We start from the raw sequence: 14,964 nt of genomic DNA, 5'->3' as shown, positions 1-14,964 counted from the left end.
TCAAGAGCAATCATCAAATGTTGTGCATGGTGGATTGTTTTCAAGTTTTTATTCGAGAAGAAAAGATCATAGTTAACTACGCAAGCACCTCACATTGACAAACAGAACATCAGTTATATTAGCAGGTGAATATGGCATAAAACAATGTTATGGTTATTTACAGTGTATGTTTCTGTTAACTAATTCCATTATCATTATGTACACTAGATTAATATAATATCTACAATTGATAATATCTTTATAGAGTTTCTCATTCTTCTAATACCAACTGTTTCAACTAAGCAGACTGAAGAATTATTATAATCCTAGCTAAAATGTTTAGACTCTGCCTATTATTATTTCATCAATAATGTATATACAAACTTATTAATTTTATCAATATTGTACAAACTCAACATGAGTATCACGTACATATTGCAATAATTACAGTTGACCTATTTTATGTAGTGGTTGTAAAATGATGATTTAATCTGTTTTTGAAAATTTCAATGTCAGGTGATAAAATCAATGTCCATTTGTAAAGCATTCCAGAGTACTATAGACGAGGGGGGAATTGACAGTTTGTATGTTTGTAATTTTTCTGCATGTTTTCCACTACAATTAAGGCTTTTAAAAGTACATAAGTATGCACTTATAAGACAACTTTATTGGTGGATTTATAGATTAAACTATGAGCTAACTCTAGTGATCATTCTTCAGGCATGCATGCCCATGTGAGGATGCAAAATCACTAACCGCTAATTCTGACATACACATTAAAAAGGCGTAAGTGTGAGCTGAGTGCCTTTAGCTGAGCAGTAATTGAGTCAGCTCTGATCAAGTGTTTCAATGGGGGGTTAAAGTGTGGAAGGAACCTTGGACAACTTTTTGAAGTTTTTCATATGCTTTTTTTACTTAGTGCATAACTTAACATTCTATTATCGTAGTGCAAGACATCATAAACTTCCAAAACTTCAAAATTTTAGGGAAAATTTGCAAGATATTTTCTTTTAGGACTATGATTTACTCATGAAGTAATGCACAAAAAAAACAATTTTAGTTGCTCCAAATATGGAATGGCTCTACAATACTACTAGACTTATAATTGTGTAGACAGTATTTATATAATAGTCTATAGCTAGTTTTTGGTTTAGACATTAGAATTTTAAAATTTTGTTACAGTGGAAATTTTATTTTACAATATGTATACACTGTTTATAGCATAAATTTCAGAGCCATGCTTATAAAGGTTCACCAGATCTTTACAATCCGTACTCTATATATATCACATCGTTTTCTAAGAATAATATTGCAAATGTTTTACAGTAGAAATTTTTGTTTCAACTATAGCTATAGTTTGAGTTTAGTAAATAGTTGGCAGACACACTTGAACTTGCAACAAAAATTAAAGCATAATTTTCTAACAAAGCATACACTTGGTGCTCTAAAAGTAGAGAGAATTACCAAAAATATGAAAAATGTGTACAGAACACCTAACCTGTTCCGAATTTGGTTTCTTTTGAACTAAAGTTATGAAAGAAAACTCTGAGTGTGTCGTTTTCGAAAGTTTATACGATGTCTCTCACTGGGTATTTTGACATGCAATTTTACATTACTGAGTTTGTATGGTTTTTTTCTTGTAATTATCTGATTTGCACAATATTTACATGAGTTTTCCTTAAAAGGCTCTTAATGATCTGTGGCATTCATATGTAATGTTCCAATGTTATATATCCATCCGTAATTTTCTTTTAGAGAACTGCGTCTTCACTTAGGATCACAGTAAGCTGACCAGAAGTAGTTGATCAGATGATCATTAGCTTCGCAACTTCATTGAGGGTGAAATTTGAATTGTTTTCTGTAGATAGATAGCAACTCATAACACTTTTAATACTTGTGTAGCTAATATAGCAACAAATTAACCAAATATTGCTTTGAAACTATATATGCTTGATAATGAGGTACATGAGGGGCAAGGTTTACTTCTACCTTAATGTCGATCAAGTTGTGCATTAAAGTGTTTTAGTCTTTCTGTTGTAAAGTATGACTCAGTGATAAACCCAAGCCCCTGTTGGAAATGAAAATAGAATAGAACTATGAAACATATTTTGCTAATGACTAGTACTACTGTTGTATTATTTTTAAAAAAAATCAGTGCATTACAGTGGTGGATCTAGGATTTTTAAAAGGGGGTTTCTGAAAGTTGGTGTAGCTGAATAAGGCATCTGATGACATTTCTCTAGAAAATTTTGAGATTTTAGAAGCTCTGAGATTGGATTTTAGACTACTTTTAGCTAGCAATTAGCTACAAGAAATCAAATGCTTTAAACTGTAAATACTATAGCTAACTTTGGGGCAAAGATGGTGACTATAAGCTGTAGCTTTGATTGCTCTATTAGAGTAGTTACATGACTGCTCTATTAGAGTATCTTGATTGTTTTAATGCAGTGGGAGATGAAAAGTGAAGTGTTGCTGAGGGTTTAATGCTATAAATGGTGTTAGTTAAGTGCAACTGCATGCATGCTACTGAAATACAGTGGTATATAGTTGTTTGATATTACAAATTGTCAGTACAACAATGTTTATGTATTTAGACTTGCATTGAGCTAAATTTAAAAGGGGGTTTCTGTCGAAACCCCAGAAACCCCTCTAGATCTGCCACTGCATTATTCTACATATAAGTTATCTTGCTACCTGGTTACAACATGTGTGTAGCAGTATGTTATACATATATAGGCAAATTAAAATGGCCTCTCCTCCATCATGCAACCTATATAGCTAGCACGATACATAATCATAGCTGTATAATATTTATGGGAACTTGACTTTTTGACACAGTATATAGCTATAGCTGTATATGTGTAATCCAGAGTTGAGGTGGCAGTGTATGATGCTGTTATGATAAAAGTAATTAATTATTATTGGTTAATTAACTACTTTGGTGGTAATGAAGCTCATGAACTGGCTACTAAACTTCTATCTGAGCTACCAGGTCAATGGATATTTATGTCGTAACCTTCACCAATGCCCTGTTTCTGTTAAGAACAATTGTTACAAGATGATGGTCCACCCCATTGTTGAATATGTATCCTCTTCTAGGCCCCTCACACCCACACCAACATATTGAATCCATCCAAAGGAGAACAGCCAGATTTTGCTACAATGATTTTTCTAGATTTAGTAGCATAACAAGAATGATGTCATCATCAAATTTACCTACCCTCGAAGAAAGAAGAAACAAGTCTAAGATAACTACAATGTATAAGAGAATTAATGCCAATCTAAGTGTACCCACAAATGATTTTATACCTAGCTAACCATCGTCCATCAAGGGAAGGATACTATAAACAGCTTGACACTATGATTGACTCTTATAAATTTTCAGCCTTTTCCTTTCTGCAATCAGACTCTGGAACACACTCTCCCCCTTTGTAATTTACTCCCCTACCTTAGATGAGTTTTGTACCAACCTGAACATTCATATGATCACACCTGATATTATATCTTTTTGATTTCTGCACAGAACAAATATAATAATAATAATACCAGTTCTCTTTTATATTGCAATACTGTCTTTGTGGAACAACAACGTATCAATAGTTGATATACTCGCTATCAAATCTGTAAATTCTTTTGTTCTGCCTTTATTGTCTGTTAGCTATTGTATATGTGACTGTATCTACGAAAAGAGGTCTTATATTATAGCCTTTCCAATTGCATGTGCTTGGCAATCCATAACTTGACTTGTGAGTATGGGACCAGCCTGAAATTTGGTCACTGTACACTCCTAACATAGCACTATTCCTAGTTGTAATTGTAAGATAATAGATTAATCACACAATGAGTTATGACTTGTCAAACTTGGAAATTTTGAAAGGCTATAAGACTCCTTTTCACAGATCCGGTCACATAAGTGTTTTTTGTATACCATTGTTGTGTTTTGTTTTGTACTTGGAATTGTGTAATAATCTTTGGCCTAGTATATACTGTATCTTCCTTTTGTTTTTGTAATATATGTTGAGGAAAGCATGGCTATGCCTACTTTTGGTACCACCCTGTCAATTTGAAAAATTAGATATATAAACAATAACAAATTCTGCAAACTTTTCAGTTTCCACTATAGCTACTGTTGGACTACACAATATCGGTTCAAATTTATCATCCATTTTGGCACCCTATGATAGTAGCTACATCTCTAGAGAGTTATTACTTTTAATTTTATGCTTCTTACATGCACCTAACTGTTTTATTAGAGATAGCTGAATGCCCTATTGGAGTATTATTAATCACCATCTCTCTATCTTAAGAAGTGATAGGCCACCTTCCTTGACATGGGGGTGGGTCTTCAGCCCATCTTAGCTAGCTATGTGTAAGTTAGTTTATTACTTCCATACAATCAATTGAGATGATGGAATAGCAATGAAACTTGCATGCTGTCCATATTTTGGTGGTGATACATGGCAATTGTAGTATATTCATGATGGATTTGGAACATACCGTAATTCGCTTTATTTTCGTGCAAAAATTTTTCATGATATAAATTTCGTGTAAAAACATTTTTGTATGATCTACGTGATTGACTGCTCTATTAGAATAGTTCAATCTGATAAAAATTTTCGTGTAAGAAATTTTCGTACAAGTTTTTGCATACGAAAAAAGCAAATTACGGTATGTACATATAGTTATAATATTATACATGCTACTGTACTCAACTGTACATATGTGCATGTAACATGCCACTCAGTCTCTATACATGAATGTGTTTCAACTTGTGCTGTTGTGTATGTAGCTAGAGTTTATACTATTTTAATCTAATTGCTTTATGACATCAGTGCAGAATTGTAACATATTTTGAACAGTGCAGTAAACACTGTGGTAGTATGAGACAGTCAGCTGGCAGCCATCTAAATTATTTTTCAGAATTGAAATTTTTGGGGAGTATCTCCCTGGACCCATACCTACTACCCTACGTGGCTACCTTATAGAAGATTGCACACATTAGCTGTGTGCAGTAATTTTGGGGACTGTCAGTTTCTTTAACTTTTAGCAATGGAAGACAAGATAGCTAATTGGATGCACCCTTCTGCTGAGCTAGCTTAACTGAGCAACACATGCTAGGAGGAAGTTCATCTAACAAATGATGGGCAAATTGAAGTTGCTCTCGATAGTGCCTGGAGTGAATTCTAGACCATAATTGAAACTTGTGTTATGTAGCAATTGCCACCAGTAGAGACAGATTTAGACATTTAGCTACAACCTTTTACAAGCGATTAGCCTCCCTCCTATCTGAAAGACTTGTGGCCCTTGCCACATTAACACAAATGGTTTTAAGTGAGGTGTGTACATGAGTTCAGATAAGCGACAATTGCTGTGTGGCTTCTGTTGTCAAACAGTGGACTGTTGGCTGGTAGTCACTGGCTTCTGTTGGCGCTGCTACAAACTTCACCAAAGCTATAATCAGATTATTCATTGGCTTCGTTGCAGCCTTAGCTGGCGCCCCCTCACGAAAATTATGATTCGCGAAGCGATGGCTCTTACTAAAAGGATGCGCTTTAAGTGAACTAACAGATGATGAAATCGAGTTCGAAGTAGAGAGCGCAACAATTGGAGTGCAATGTATCGTTCTGGTATTGTTTATGACGAGGTGACTACCGTCTATGATCAAGTAAGTTAAGTACTCACTAACTGTGCCTCAGTTACTTGCATGATTTTTACTCTGCATGGCCATGATATAAATATAGCCACACCATAGATAATATACCCACCTATGGCCATACATAGCTATGCCTTACAAGGGGGTGTCACTCAGGCTCTTGTTGTAGGTCGATCTGCGACCGCGGTCAAACTCTAAGTCAACGGCCAAGGCCACAAAATAGCTCTTACAGTGGGTCAAAGGTCAAGACGAGACGGAAAGTTCGAAACCCACAATTGCAAACTATACGTAGCTATTATCAAGTTTACGGAATTATACGTAACTCACAAGAAGTAAGGATCTCCAAGATGTTTCAAAGCTCCAACAGGCATTCCGCCGTGATTGTAATGATTTTCCTCTCCCTGCTGGTAGCACCATAGATAATATGGGGTGTCTATTATCTATGGTAGCACGCACCAAGAAAGTATTATATTAGGTTACAAGCGCAGGTGCGTATTGAAAAATAGAGAAATAAGCAGAGGTAAAAAGTTTGACAAGAAATGCTCAAATCACAGGTCAAAGACGATAAACGCTGCAAGTCAAGGATCAAGGTGAAATTTTCCCTGGTCAAGACTTTGACCGCAGTCGGAGATCTATCTGTAGCATGTGCCGACGTGACACCCCCTTGCTTTAATGTACCTAACAATATTATCCCCCACCTACCCCCTCCCCGGGCGAAGTGGGGGGAATGGTGGGGATTTGACTTTTTTGAAAAATCAAATTCTCCACCCATGGGGGGAACGACTAGTGGTCAAATCTCCTTGTAGTATGGCTGTAAGGTACTTTAGGAAACAGGTCAATTCTTTTAGCTTGCAAGTTAAAACAAACACCTAAAATTTCAAGCGGTCAAATATCCCACTAGTGGGGCAGAGTTTCAGGTCAAAATCCCCCTGCCACTAATCCCCTAGTAAGCCCGGGAGGGGGGTAGTGGGGTTTAACATTGATAGGTGTTAAACCTTCGTTTCCCAAGACATTTACTCTACTGCACATAATTATTTGTTTATATCTCATTCATACATTTAGCTATCATCATGAAATTCCTGCACTACTTCTATACACCCCAGTGATCAGTTGAGAGCATTGATGTGATCATCAAATGATCTAATTAGGATTGTGGCGCATTTAAACATTAAATATTTCCAATAATTTTTAATATGTACAATAACTGCTCTATTAGGAATCTTTGGTATTTCAGTGGATAGCCACAACATTAAGCTACCTGTAGAAAAAAAAATTGGAATAGAAAAACATATTCTGTGATATTTTCGCTACTGCATGAAAGAATAGGAATACAAATAGCCATTATATTGCCTGAAAGCACAAACAAGATCCTTTTAAGGAAATTTCTATTTCTAACTTATGCTTAGAAGTTACTAACCAAATAAAAACTAGCAGTTTAAAGAAAGAACCTCTGTCGACTCAGAAAAAAAGATTACCAGGAAGTACAAAAAATGTATGGAAAAAAGGTGCTGGGAAACCAAGGGTTAATAGCTAGTAGCTCAGCTGTATACTATCAGGGAGTAGGGAAGGGGGGGGGGGGGAGGGGGGATTCTTAGGGGTTCTGGAACCCCCCTGTATAATTTAGACTTTTGAGTTTACAGCAAGACCCTAACACACCATTTAGTGTGGCAGGGCAAAATGAGTGAGTAATAGTGTATGGCACAGCACAACAGTTGATAAAGCTTGCATTCATCTCTCAGGGAAGGATTTACAGAGGTAACATGAGCCCTCTTGAAAGCTTGTAAAAAATCAATATACTCTAATAGAGCAGTCAAATATATACTTTAGAGCATTCGTGTAAATATCCAGGAACTTCATTAGTGGAGTTTTTCAGACATTCTAACATTTAATAAATAAAACTGAGCATGACCTTATCAGTGGCGGATCTAGATGGGTTTCTAGGGTTTCAACAGAAACCCCCTTTTAAATTTAGCTCAGTGGAAATCTAAATACATAAACATTGTTGTACTGACAATTTATAATATCAAACAACTATACCACTGTATTTCAGTTAACTAACACCATTTATAGCTATTAAACCCTCAGCAACACTTCACTTTTCATCTCCCACTGCATTAAAAGCGATCGAGATACTCTAATAGAGCAGTCATGTAACTACTCTAATAGAGCAATCAAAGCTATAGCTTGTACGTAGTCACCATCTTTGCCCTATAATTAGCTATAGTATTTACAGTTTAAATCATTGGATTTATTGTAATTGCTAACTAAAACTAGCCTAAAATCTAATCTCAGAGCTTCCAAAATCTCAATATTTTCTGGAGAAATGTCATCAGATGCCTTATTCAGCTACACCAACTTTCAGAAATCCCCTTTTAAAAATCCTAGATCCACCACTGCTTATACTGCTATAGCTTTGGTGTGCAGTGTTTATAAATATAGAATGCCAGTACTTTATTACTTGGGCATGCAGAATGAATCCATGCTATGCATATTTTGTAGTTATAATGTTTTGATTGTAAGTCGTTCCAATTGTATCAGTGGATTCATGGTTCCTATACCAGTTGGATAACTATCACTTACAGATGTCTATGTGTGTCTCTATGTGATCCACCTTTTCAAACACACTTTCTGTAACAACTTTCAAGAGGCTGTAGGACCAGGTGTCCTACAGACCTTCAGCACTTGTGCTGTAAAGCCTTAATAATTTTTTTTTAAATAATAAAAATATGTTGTCTGTTTCCACTAGGTATAGTACAAGCTTCATCCCAGGGGCACTTATATAGCTATACATTATAATTAATGTACTATTTTTTGCATAAAATATGTGACTGGATTTTGGAAAAACGATCCAAATCGTACATTAGAAGTTTCGAGATAAACGATTTTAAAGAATTGAAGCCAGCATAACTCTCCAAGGATAGCAAGCATGCGTATGAAATTTACACAACAGATGCATCAATCTGTTACCTTTCAAGCCTCTTCCAGTACTTGTAGCTGCTTGTACAGTTTCCCGCCAAATAAGATAGAAAATCTGAGCAGTTGGACGAGCGAGGTAGTATCACGAGTGCTCACAAAGGGGTGGAGGCTGGGGGGTGGCGGGGAGGGCAAAAGATAGGCCTCAGAATGGAGGCAGACCACGATTGGAGTCCAGACACGAGATTACAGGGCTGTGCTGGCTCCTTAGTGGCTGATATGTAGCAAAATCTACAGAGAACACGTCTGGCCAACATTATAAGGCTGTCCACCAGTAAACCACTGATTCTTGCCAAGCCAGGTCCTTCACAAGGCCTGAAACCACCATTTTGGCACTCCACACCACCCAGAAAAGACATCTATTAAAACCAGCCTCGTGTAGTTTGAGTAGTGCTGAGGGTCAAAACTTGTAGTACGATAGTGTAGCTATCCACTGGTGGTGTTAGTTTGATTTTGCCTGATGTGCGATTTGGTTCGGTTCTGTAAAATCTGGTCACATATAGAGTTTTGATTCATTAAAATATTGAAATTCTCTCAGTCCCCCAGACCCTGGTAACTCAATGCTGCTGTTGAAACCCCCCTTCAAAAAATCCTGGCTACGCTCCTGACTATTGTTTAACAAACATCAAATACGAGCTCAAATATGAGCACGTGTGTACGTGCCCTATTAAACTGTAACTGGATAGGTAGCTACTAAGTACTCGCAGTGTTTCTTGAGGAAGAACTTAAGGTGATTAAGGGTGCTCTGTACAGTTCGTACAAGGCCTTCCAAAACATAGTCTGTTTTGCACTAAAAGAAATGTTATGGTCACTTAATTAGTCTGTGACATGTTGACGCATTTTGGTACCTGTAAATTAGGTATCTCATAGCAACAAGCACACGAATCTTGCTATTTATTCTACACCCTATCACTTAAATTATAACTACTCCGTCATTTTTAATCCAATAGACATGAAATTTTCACGCAAGCTACTGTAGTAATTTTACCAAAGAAGAGCGTTTGCCATTTTGAAATAGCAAGTTCAGATGATGGATAACGTAGAAGTAAAAAAAGGATTTCTGGGACTGTCAACCTGAAAGATAAATATGTGATGATTGAGAAGCTAAAAGACAAAAATAAAAACGCACAATGGTTTGTGCTGTTTAGCATAGTGTATCATAAAAGTATCAAGGCTCCTGTGCATAAATTGTAGGACTAGTTCTAGTATAAAGGGAAAAACTGTAACTCATGTTCTAAATCAAATTTAGCAGTTGGGTGTGGACTAAACTGTGTACTAGTGTTAGCTTATATCCAGTAAAAAAGTACAGGACATTTGCTAAAACCATTTGTAAGTTATAGACCAAATTAAATTTCATGGGAAGCCATATAAGCAGACTGTACAAAGCACCCTTAAGCTGGGGTGACACTCCAATACATCCTGAAAGTCAAACAAGAATTTGCTTTTGGTCATACTGCTATAGCCTCGTTTGTAGTGTGTAGCTGTACCATGAATCATATTTTTAGAATTTCAATGTGTGTACATGATTTAATGAAATAATCCAAGAATTCAGTCAACAAAATCAACCACAATTTTTTTTTAGTGTAAGTCAAGGGTCGAAGCTTATTTTTCCACTTTGTCCAAACAGTTACATGTTGCCAATATTGTAGTTATACTCATCTTTGATGTTTGATCCATATCTAATGGCTTGGGAGATTTTTGTATCAAATTGTATGTAGTAATGGCCAGTAAACTGATGTCAGACTTGGAAGGCAAAGGATCCACCAGTTTTGCTGACTGGTTGGTCACAACTGGTTTGGGTCAGTTTGAAGTGATACTCAAACAAGTGGGGATTGAAGACATTGCTTCCTTCTCTGAACTGGATGATGATGATTTGGATGAGATGAAGATCAGTGACAAGAAAAGTCGTCTAGCACTAATGTCGGTGGCAAAATATCTCAATGAGAAAGTGAAGTTTTCTGGCTGCTCCAAACAAGCTCCATACTTGATGAGACTGGATAGTACGCAGGCTACAAGCTTCACTGAACAGTCAGATGAAGTGTCTATTGCTATTGTGGGGAACATTGGTAGTGGGAAAACTAGCATTGCTGTACAGTTTATTTCTGGTAATGATTATAATAAATAATCGGTTATTTCCACAATTCTCCCATCATATAGGTAAGTCCATAATGAATCATGAGGCTACTTTAATAGATTCTTACAAGAAAGAAATTGAAGTAGATAACACCAAATGTCTAGTTACTCTTATTGATTGTGGTGGAGATTTTGGTGAGAATTTGAATGTGGCTTCAGCAGATGGTTTTATAGTGTGTCACAAGACCAACGACATGACTAGCTTAAATGTTGCTCTAAAGCTAGTTGATGAAATCATTGCTGTTAAAGACACCACAACATTATCAGCTGATACAAAGTGGCCGATTGTTTTAGCTCGCACACATCATGAGCAGACAGAAAGTGATAGTTTACTGATGTTACCTGAGAAGTATACCAACCTTAACCTGTGTCAGTATGATCTTGCTATTGGTGAAGTCTCCTTTACTGATTTGTGTATCCGTCAGTTGGTACAGAAGATTCGTGCTCACAGAAAATCATATTGTAAGCTGTTTGAAGTCAGTTTTAGTGAAAAAAGAAAAGTTCTTGTTGGCTTTTGGTTATTACAGTCAACATTTGGTAAAGAGCAGAGTTCAGAGTTTCCTATAATGGAACTTGACAAATGGGGTAATGTGCATTGGCATAATTTCAACAAGCAGACATCATGTTCAAGTGATGTTAAGGCTGGTGATAATGTACTAGCAGTGCTATCATCTAGTACAGGATTTACTGTTAATCCGACACTGTCTCAAATCACTTTCAACTCAGAAGGAGAAAGTTCCATTTCATTTTTGTTTGCTTTTGACAAAGACCACCACATGGTGATGCAGCATATTGATGATGAGGTAGACCTCTTATAATGCAGAATTGCATAATACATTTATAAATTGTATGCAGTGTGTAGTTTGAATCCAGTTCTTTCACAAAATGCTGATATTGTTATACTTATCCTTTCAAGCCAAGTTTTCTGTCCATACAGTATCCATTTTGCTGTGAGGATATGATATGTGGTGGTCATCTTGTACTATAGGTTCAAAGCTTCAAATTGTTGTTCAATCGACTGAATGGGTTACCATATCCAGACCTCCTACCTGTTTCACTAAGTTGTTACATAGATAATGATGTGTCTTCTCAAAATGGTGATGTCCAACTGATTGCCAGTGATGGTGGGAAATTTCATGTCCACTCAACAATATTGAGTGCAAGGTACATATACTGTTATAAGGTTTGTCTAAAATTATACGTAGAACAGTGTATTTTAATGTAGAATATCAGTTCTGATGTTGATGTACATAAGCCAATAGGTGTAGAGTGTAAGGTGCAACAATGCACATTTATGCTTGGTGTTAAAACGGGTTTTGGCACAAATCTTGTTCTGATGGCACTGTGATACAAATGTTTGTCTTGCTTACTATAAAAAACTTAGAATAGTTACAACTCTTCCTTTCCAATTCCTGTGAATCAGGAGGGTATCTTACCTATGCAGCCACTTCCTTAGTACTTACATAATTATGTGCACTTGTGTAGATTTATAATTGTAAATCTTATTCATAGTCTCCATGCATTGTGTCCACTTGCAGGGGTTCAGTGTGTAAGCCACCCACATCTCAGGAACTACCTTATTCTTCCAATGTCATTAAAAGCTTTCTTGTTTACCTCTATACTAATGCTCCTCCAGTCTCTAGTGCTGGTCAGAAGAGTAAATATTCTCCATTACTCAGTGATGATGAACTAGTACAGTTGTCACAACTTGCTAACCAGTTTGGTCTGACTCAGTTAGCTCAGTATTGTAGTCCTCCACAACTACAAGATACACCATCAACTACCAGTCAGCCAAGTAATGTCTCTGAAATGTTAGAGAAATTTGGTGTTGATATGGACCAGGTGTGTTATCACATCCATGTTGAAAGTAATGACCTACACCATGACCTGGAAGATGACTATTATCCTGATAAGAGGAAGGTACATACATAGTATTCAAGTGTTAACGATCAAATACCCACGAATACTAGCTACTTGTAGTGATACCCATGTGACACGTTTATACTAGACCTTAAGCTGTTTTCAAATAACAGCAATGATGTATTAAAGTACTGACGTTAGTGTTCCTGACAGTGTATATTAAATTGCACCAGTCAAATTCATGTTGTCATTTTATGATGACAAACATCACATGAGCTGGGTCACATGATCTTAACTAGTACTGGAGTACCAATTTTACTATCTGAGTACCAAAATCCTTAATAACGAGTACTCGAGCATTTGGAGATTTTGTTGCAGCCCTAATTCTAGCAGGTCAAGCAGTATTACAAATGAGCCAAATTTCAAGAGTTTGTGTAATTCCATCCTGAGTTATTTGAGGGTTCAGCTCAACGTGTACATACTATAATCCAACAACTGAATGTGTTACAATATAATACTCTCAATAGCAGCTTGATGTATATTGGAATATGTCAAACGATTAGCCAATAGAAATAGTATTACACTTATTTGTCAGGGTCCCTTGACAAAAATCTATAATATCAATTTGATTGGCTAAAATAGTGTGGTGTGTTCCTATTAGAAGCAAATGTCCGAATTGACAACTAGTGTTACCATATTGTTAGATGCCCCATGGCATAGCAACAATATGATTGCTTAGCAATGGTTGCTAGGTAACCATTGCTAGGGTAAATGTCATTTTTGAGACCATAGCAATGGTTGCTAAGTGTGATTGCTCTATTACAATGGTTATTGAATTTCTGTTACCTAGCAACAGTTACTATGGTTGTTGGATTAATTTGCAATAGGACAGATGGCTGTGGTATTCGGGATTAATAGTTCTCGCATTGTAAACAGGAAGGAAATAGTGCTCGGCTTCGCCTTGCACTATTTTACTCCTCCCTGTTTACAACGCTTGCACTATTAATCCCGAATACCACAGTCATCCATCCTATTACATATACTCTTTCAGTACATCATAACTTTATTCCATATGAGGTATTAAAGTTTCAATCGATACAAATCACGAGTCAGTTCTTGCTGAAGCACTGTGTTGACTACATACTTGTAGTCTTATCCCAGTTATTACTATAAACATACATGTAATACATTTCACATTGCTGCTTTGAGCAATCAGATTGTAATTCAAATTTGGATAGTACTCGTAACTTTTGAGACCATGCCCATTTAACGATCCAGAACAATGGAATGCTGAGACCACACCTCTACTTACTTGAACACAATCTCCACATCCCTTTATTGGTCTAGCTGTATTTATAATGAAAGCAGGGTGAAAATAAGGAATAATGACCACACCCCTTGGTAGGAAGAATGCTGACTCAAGATACTTTAATACAGCAGTCACCCTAATAGAACAGTCACACATGTAAAGCTGTATGCTGTGACAAAAAAACTAAATAAAGTACTATATTTTAAAATGAAGTAGGGATAAAAAGTAAAACAAGAATGAATAATGGTATAGCTCGGTGGGAAAATCCCTACTTTGGTATTAAACAAAACAGTTGTTTACTTTAATTGTTACAACATGCCAAAGTAGGGATTTTCCCACCAAGCTATGCTGTAATACCATCATTCTTCTCTTGTTTCATTACTTTTTATCACTTGAATCCCTAAAATAATGATATTAAAATATATTAGTTCTTTATATTTTAAGGATGCTCTATACAGTTCGTACAAGGCTTCCCAAGACATAGTCTGTTTTGCACTAATAGAAATATTATGGTCACTTAATTAGTCTGTGACATGTTGATGCATTCAAATTAGGTATCCCGTAGCAGCAAGCGCACAAATCTTGCTATTCTACACCTTCTCACTTAAATTAGAACCACTCTGTCATTTTTAATCCAATAGACATAAAATTTTAGTAATTTTACCAAAGAAGAGCGATTTTGAAATAGCAAGTTCAGATGATGAATAACGTGGAAGTAAAGAAAAGGATTTCTGGGAGTGTCAACCCGAAAGATAAATATGTGATGATTGAGAAGCTAAAAGAGAAAAATAAAAACTCTCAATGTTTTGTGCTGTTTAGCATAGTGTATCATAAAAGTATCAAGGCTCTTGTGCGTAACTATAGGACTAGTTCTAGTATAAAGGGAAAAACTGTAACTCACGTTCTAAGCAAATTTAGCAGTTGGGTGTGGACTAAACTGTGTACTAGTGTTAGCTTATATCCAGTAAAAAAGTACAGAACATTTGCTAAAACCATTTGTAAGTTATAGAACAAATTAAATTTCATGGGAAGCCATACAAGCGAACTGTACAAAGCA

The 14,964-nt window shown here is 36.2% G+C and overlaps 1 protein-coding gene across 3 annotated transcripts in view; it reads left to right on the top strand.

Annotated features, from left to right (window-relative positions):
• The first annotated feature begins 4 nt into the window (after positions 1 to 4).
• Positions 5 to 14,964, top strand: part of LOC136242048 (uncharacterized) — a 33,787-nt gene continuing 18,827 nt past the window's right edge. For 2 of the 3 annotated variants that reach the window (XM_066033374.1, XM_066033372.1), the window contains exons 1-5: positions 5,490 to 5,644; positions 10,324 to 10,710; positions 10,763 to 11,541; positions 11,727 to 11,902; positions 12,277 to 12,658. In XM_066033374.1, coding sequence (XP_065889446.1) covers positions 10,326 to 10,710; positions 10,763 to 11,541; positions 11,727 to 11,902; positions 12,277 to 12,658 — 1,722 coding nt within the window. In that variant the 5' untranslated portion in view covers positions 5,490 to 5,644; positions 10,324 to 10,325. Of the gene's footprint in view, positions 126 to 5,489; positions 5,645 to 10,323; positions 10,711 to 10,762; positions 11,542 to 11,726; positions 11,903 to 12,276; positions 12,659 to 14,964 lie in introns of those variants that run through there. The other variant, XM_066033373.1, reaches the window with a different exon arrangement.

The sequence above is a fragment of the Dysidea avara genome, chromosome 13 (assembly GCF_963678975.1).
Source record: "Dysidea avara chromosome 13, odDysAvar1.4, whole genome shotgun sequence".
Lineage (NCBI taxonomy): Eukaryota > Metazoa > Porifera > Demospongiae > Dictyoceratida > Dysideidae > Dysidea > Dysidea avara.
The sequence above is the reverse complement of the archived record's forward strand: the minus strand, read 5'-3'. Positions and strand labels throughout refer to the sequence as shown.